The sequence below is a fragment of the Apteryx rowi genome, unplaced genomic scaffold, assembly GCF_003343035.1.
Source record: "Apteryx rowi isolate R43461 unplaced genomic scaffold, aptRow1 scaffold_813, whole genome shotgun sequence".
Taxonomy (NCBI): Eukaryota; Metazoa; Chordata; class Aves; order Apterygiformes; family Apterygidae; genus Apteryx; species Apteryx rowi.
This window is the reverse complement of record NW_020451109.1, coordinates 35,090-41,840: the sequence shown is the minus strand read 5'-3', so window position 1 is coordinate 41,840 and position 6,751 is coordinate 35,090. Positions and strand designations below refer to the sequence as shown.

Sequence of the window (6,751 nt, the reverse complement as noted above, 5' to 3'; positions counted from 1 at the left end):
CATGAAGCGATGTGGAAGACTTGAGAAACTCCTACAGGGGCCAGAGGCATGGAAGATATGCAAGTCCAGCCGAACCAAACCAAACCAACCCAACCCAACCAACCAAAAAAAAAATCCCACATAATACATGTAATTTTTAAATTCCAATTTCTCTCACTCCCAGATTGGCTTTTGTAACTAGAGTCTTCACATACTTGGATTGGCCAAGGACCCACAACTATGTGCCAGATGCAGCTTTTATTCTCATAATCAAAACAGACTCCATGTGCTCAAACATTCTTCATACAAAGATACATACATGTAGTTTCCATTAACCAGAAACATACTGTTTCTGACTGCTCACACAGTACCTAGAACAGCCATCAGTCCTGAAGAGAGCTTTAGGCCCTCTATTTTAGTAAAAGAAACAAAACCCATGCAAGGAGAAAGTGAGATTATAAAACATGCTTATTTTAAATAAGTTTATTATAATGAAATAATATAAAAGTCTGACAAAGGTCTTAACAATACTCCAAAAATAAAAGAAAAAAAGACAAATGCTGTATAATTTGAGAGATGATGCAAATCGGAAACTCCAAAATATTTTGAATCTGAACTGCTTACAACAGTGCAGTTTGTACAATGCTTATAAATACAAGAGGTGATTTGGGGTGCATGAAGAAGCCCTTAGAACAAAGTAAAGTTAAAGTGGAAGGCAATATACCTTCTCTTTATCTCAAAATGCATGGATCTAAGTAAGGCTCACTGTAAGCCCAGCTTTGCATTAATAAAACGAATGCCCAAAATTGGCTTAAAAAAAAAAATTGGAATGGAAACAACAAAAGCAAGCTACTGTGGTTTTGTTTAGTCACTAGATTCTGGAATGCAATTTACTTGCTAAGCTTCATTCCAAGTAGACATAAATCTCAAACTTTCAAGACTGTTTTAAATAAGGGAATCAAAGAGTAAGTTTTAGACCCCTGAGTGCTATGATGCAAAATAAAGTAAGCAAGCTTAGTACTAATACTTAGTACAGAAATCAGGATATGGAAACAAAGAAGTTTCATACATAAAAACCCTTTAGCACATCTGGAGTATTCCCGAGGGGGATACGATATCAAGAAAGGGATACAAAAAAATGCTAGTCAAGGGCCACATTTCGCATGCTAGTGAGATGTGCATGCATAAAAGGGCACAGCCACTTCAGGGCCTGATTGGGGGAAGCACATAAGTACGTGCTTTACTTTTTCACTGTAGGATTGCACTTGTATGTGTTCTTAGCTGGAAGCGAGATATGGGCTAAAACACCCACTGAAGCCCATATGCTTTCCTCAACAAAGGAAAAATTAAAAGCTCAAGTTCCCAACCTGGTTAGTGGAGGGAGATGTTCTATTATCACAGCAGTGCTTAAAGGCTTGTGTGAACTGCAGCTAGTGTATGGCTCACTCGGAGCCCTTTTGCACAACAGCAATTTTATACTACCTGGAGCATGTAGGAGGGCAAAGCTTGCAGTGTTTGTTCACTAAGGGGCTACAAGAGGGTGGCAAAAATGCACAAACTCAGATTTTTCTTCTATTTTATTAGTACTCTACGGGCAAGAGAAGAGAAATAAGACCATTAAGAAAGAAAAGACTTGGCAGTTCTTCTTCTTACTAGTGAAAGCACGGGGTTAAGTATCCCAATTAAATTTTATTGGTGAAATTAAAACTTCAAAGAGTAGGTTTTTTGGCAAATATGTCAAACTAGGGAAAAGCAGCACATTCTCCATGTGGCTGTATGTTTGGTTGCCTGCCACAGAACTCAAGTCTGCTTTTCCAAGTTTGTATTTTTAATTACTTATGAACTCCTGCTTTGGGGCTCTCATAAGATTTCAATGTGACAGCAGCAGCTCCAGCAGCAAACAGGCTGAACATGTGGGGGAAGAGGGAAAGAAAGCCTGACAGGAATGTGCTGATGCTCTCCTCTAGTGCCTAAAAGGCATTTTAGGGTCCTCTAAAGCTTTTTGCAGAAACTGAATTGAAGACGAAGAAAAAAAAGGGGGAGGGGGGTAGAAGATCCAGCATATGGACACAAGCAACACTGTTTTCCAGAATGGTCCACACCCCTTGGTCAAAGCACGGTGCAACACAACTGAAGCATATTTTGGGCAAGCTTTTTATATGTCCAGCCAAGCAAGTGACAATTTTCAAACTATGAAAGATTTTTAAAGCAAACTCCCGTAGCTAAATCCTGATGATGCTTCACAAAATCTTGTAAGTGAAGGTATATGGCCCTTAACTTTAAGTGCGCTTATTAAAGGGAGACCCATATTATAACAGGATCAAGACAGGATGATTCAATGACTCATTATGTTTACACTAAAGCACTTGAGTATCCAGCTCATATTCTACAATTGTAATGTCACAAAACTTCAATATGCAACTGAGTATGGTGTCTTAAAAATAGCAAAGGGGGCTCCAGAACATAGCTGTTTTTTAAAAACAAAACAACTAAAATAAATAAAATAAATAAAAGCCTCCCACTGCTACGCAGAACTCGACTGAAATCATTTGGGAGCTCTGCTCTAATGCCAATGGCACTATATTACAAAGATATGTATATGATCCTTATTAAAATATGCTGACAGCCATTATTCAGTACTAGGTAGTACTTCTATCAGATTGCTTTGGGATTTACCATGTCTCAGCAAGGACGCACACTGCATAGACTTGTCAGTGTCACATGCTGTACCAGAGCTCTACACTCAGCTATATTAATTTCACAAAAAGCAGCCTTACTCCCCTAGGGTAAGGCTGTGATTACTCTTATTTTGCCATGGCTAAGTAAAATCCCTGAGAATATGCAACTGTTAGACATTGAAGGAAACAGCTGAAAGCATTTATAAAGGAAAGGGAAGCAAAACTTCAGACGGGTGCAGTTTAAGAAATCAAAGCAGTTTGTTTAAAGCATACAGAGCAAGGGTGCTGTTATCTGAGAGTCATATGGATGCCTATCAGTGTGTGGGTCAGTTCTTAAGCATCAGCCATAAAACACACACACACGCCACAAGTGTACCTCCTCTCCAATTCTGAATTTAAGGGTCAGTACTCAGTTGTTGTTCTCTATAATGATTAAAATCAAAGCCAGTTCTCTGACTGCCAAACTGACACCACAAAGAAAGAAACTAATGAATTGTCTTAGCAGTATATTTGTTTATGCTTGGCAATCTGCTCTATTGCATCCTTACTAGTGGTATAATACAGAGTTCAGCTCTGCAACATGCTGTATAGGTTTCTTCCTTAGTGGTAGTTTGACAGGAAAAAGAGCATTCATAAATACTAAGTGCTCGCTGCAAGAGCAGTGCATAATGGAATATAAGTTTTGAAAGCAAAGAGCTATTAAAAATGAGACCTTGCTCAGTTCCAGCTTTGCAAGTCCCCTATTTAACAAGCACACAGGGGCCTCCTGAAGTCACTGTCTCATAAGAAAGTTCAAGCACCAACTCCAAAATTCAGAAAGACTGATTTTATGCGGGAGGAGTAAGACCAGAAAGGCTGCTCGGAGGTGAGATGCCTCACTGCTCACAGAATACACAGAACGCCACATAGTGCTCTCTACTTGTTGCAAGAGAGTAATGGTAGGAGTTAGTAATTTCTGAAGCTAACAGCCTAATTAAGCTGTTAAGTTTCTTATTTAAGAAATAAAGCTTCTTTACTTTTTGCATCAAGCTTTGGGTTTGATACACTACTACCAAACTAGTGGTTCTCTCACTAGTTAAAAAAACAACCACACACACACACACACACAAAAAATCCACACCCATGCAAAACAAACTCACACCCTCCAAGTCCATAAGTGCTGGATACTCTTTCCTGCTACTGCCAAAGCTTAGAGTAAAAGAGATGTCGATATTCATCATGTTCTCACAATTAATTTCTACAGAAGAGGGATCTCTTCCCGTCCTCCCCTTACCACAACTGATATTTATGCGGAAATGTGGTCTCCATTATTTTCTCAGAGTATCCAGCTAAGAACTATTCTAGTTTACCACATATTAGCTGAAAACCCCGAGGAAACCACACTGGGTGGAGAGTTGGTTGTTCTACTGTAAGTGCAGTTTCTCAGCATTCATGCTCGAGAGAGGCAGACAGACAAATCCCAAAGGCTACTTCCTTTTTAGCACTGCAACAGGTGAAATAATTGAACAGAGTTTGGCCAAAACTCTTGACTTTATGTTTAGACATAAATACTACTATTTTATTTACTATAAAACAAACAGATCCTACATCCTTGTGATTACTGTTGGAGTATGTAGGAACTATAGGCAGCCAGCAGCTCTAAGAGGAGATGTTGGGGGGGGGGGGGGGGAAGAGAAGAGTCACACTATTTAATCACAGTTAATTACCGTTCTGGTATCTTGCTTTATTCACCAAGTGAGATGTTTGGTCTTTTCTTCCCTCATCACATGCTCTTCTTAAAGCTAGCAATGGTAGACGCTATAGAAAGGATCAAGTATTAAGTACGCAGAGGCTCCTGACACTGCATCAGCAGGAAAGCAGTCCTGCAGCACATTCATTTTACTTTGGATCTACATGGGTTTTAGTCTAGCAAAAGCCAGTATTTCTTTGTGGAAGGCAACACTGAAACTTCTCTTTTGCATTTATGAAGATTTGCTCCCTTCCAAGTACTTAACTAGCAGTCTTCTCTCCTTCTGTACATGACTTAAACTCAACCCTTAGCACTGCTGCTATTAAAAATAATAATTAAGAGTCCTTTCAGCTAGTGACATGGTGAAGGACAAAATTCCTAACTTGTGTTGAAGGCTAGTACAAGGTCTGTGAATTATTTACTGCCAGTTCAAGGCATAAGTGAGTCTTTCAGTAGTGACATAGGGCTCTGGACGGCTTTGTGCAAAAGAGCAGAAGTCTTACTTTCCTAAAACCCTGTCACTTCTACACAATTTTGTGTTTAAAGGCTTGTAATTGGCCAAATGCATAATGGCTCAGTGATGAATTATAACTTCCCTCAGGCTTTATTCATTTCCTATCTGCTTTCATGAAGCCTCTGCCTATAATGCCAGCCTAGGAAGGATTTCAAGAAAAACTGCTTTATAAACTGCTAGCTGTATTCAATTTAAAGGCAAATATTATGTTTTCATGTGAATTTGATTTAAAAAGTCCTAAACCCAAAACCAACCCCCCCACCCCTCCCAAAACCAAGGACGATGGACATGATTTTCTATTGCACCATGGTGTGCTGACTGCTATCGAGACTTAGAAACCTTTGAAACCATTACCCTGCCTACAAACACCATCAACATCAGAGCAGACCATCAGCTGCTGCAGATGTGCACAGCACCACTGAAATAAGCTGGACTCTGCCGGTCTGCAGCAGTGAGGCTCTGGCTTGCCCATCCCAGCACTGGGATGACATGGGGCAGAGGAAGCCACAGCAGTGCCAGCGCAGAGGAAACACCGCTCACTGCTCACAGCCTTCCTCCCACGACCGTGCAGGGGCTTCCCCTTCCTCTGCCATGGGTAACAGAGCACAGCAGGTTCCCTTGCGCTGCCACACAAGCTACATGGGTAGGAGCATCCTGCTGCCATGGAGGGCACAGGGGAAGTTTTGTGTAGGATTGTCCCGGTGGCAGGAGCTGAAAGGGAGAACGTGGCACACTGGCAGCTGTGCAGGGAACAGTGTGGTATCCACTTTCACAGGCTGGCTCCTGGGGAAGCCTAGAGCACCAGCCACACATGCTTGTGGTAAAGATCTCTAATGTTCGGCGAGGTGCATTGAACAGCAAAAGCTCTTCCATCCAAAATAAGTTAAAAAAAAAAAAAAAAAAAAGGAGGGATAAATTCACCGCATACCTAATAAGCTGACATTTAACTGCAACTTCTCTTCTGCTACCAGGGTGACAGTAACTCTCATTACTTCTGTCCTCCTACACAGCTAATACGCAGTGGCAGGGAGGCTAGTGTCACTGCACAAGCCAGCACATGGCACGGCACAGCCTCCTAGTGTGGACCGCGCTGCTGCATGCGCAGCTCCCACATGAAGTGTGGGAGCAAAGGCCAAGTTCTGCTCCGTTACATTTATGAAGGGAAGAGAAGAGAGGGAGCGAGGCAGGAGAGAGGCAGAGCTATTCAATCAAAAGCATTCATCATGGACACAGCTATGACTCTAAGAGAAACAGCACCTCTGCATTTTAACACAAAACAAGCATAAAAAACCACACACACACACATATTCATACATACCCTTCCCCAAAAAGCACTCATACCCTTCCCAACGGAAGAGATACAATGAACAGAAACAATGTTCAAAAACAAACAAAAAAAACCCAAAAACACTTTGTTAACAGACAGTCCCTGAAGTTTTAAATGCTGTCTTGCTGTCATACCACCTCATCCGACTCCAAACCATGTACTTCATAGAGAGTGTCCAAGATATTTAGCTGCTTTTCCATGGCTGGTAAGTAAATGTTGAGGTCCCTCTGCATCCCTCTATAAAACGTTTCTTCCTGAGCGTCACACTCCTCTACAGACAGTGCTGCCACAAAGTCTTCATATGTTGGAGCTGCCCTTAAAGCTAACTGGGAGAGGAACCAAAGTCTTTAGATTTGGAAAAAACAGAACAGGAAGAGAAACCCAGCCAGAGCCATGACAAAACTTCTAGACAGCCCTCTTTGCACTTTGATTACACAAATGTTAATGCTTTAAGTCATTTTTTTGTGCGTGTGCACATAAGTCTTAACTGATAAGGCGGCAACAGTTTATCATCTCTATGTAGA

The 6,751-nt window shown here is 41.2% G+C and overlaps 1 protein-coding gene across 14 annotated transcripts in view; it reads right to left on the bottom strand.

Annotated features, from left to right (window-relative positions):
• Positions 1 to 222: 222 nt before the first annotated feature.
• Positions 223 to 6,751, bottom strand: part of PLEKHA8 (pleckstrin homology domain containing A8) — a 30,200-nt gene continuing 23,671 nt past the window's right edge. For 10 of the 14 annotated variants that reach the window (XM_026089443.1, XM_026089454.1, XM_026089447.1 and 7 more), the window contains one exon: positions 223 to 6,549. In XM_026089443.1, coding sequence (XP_025945228.1) covers positions 6,356 to 6,549 — 194 coding nt within the window. In that variant the 3' untranslated portion in view covers positions 223 to 6,355. Of the gene's footprint in view, positions 6,554 to 6,751 lie in introns of all 14 variants that reach the window. The other 4 variants (XM_026089455.1, XM_026089457.1, XM_026089444.1 and 1 more) reach the window with 3 other exon arrangements.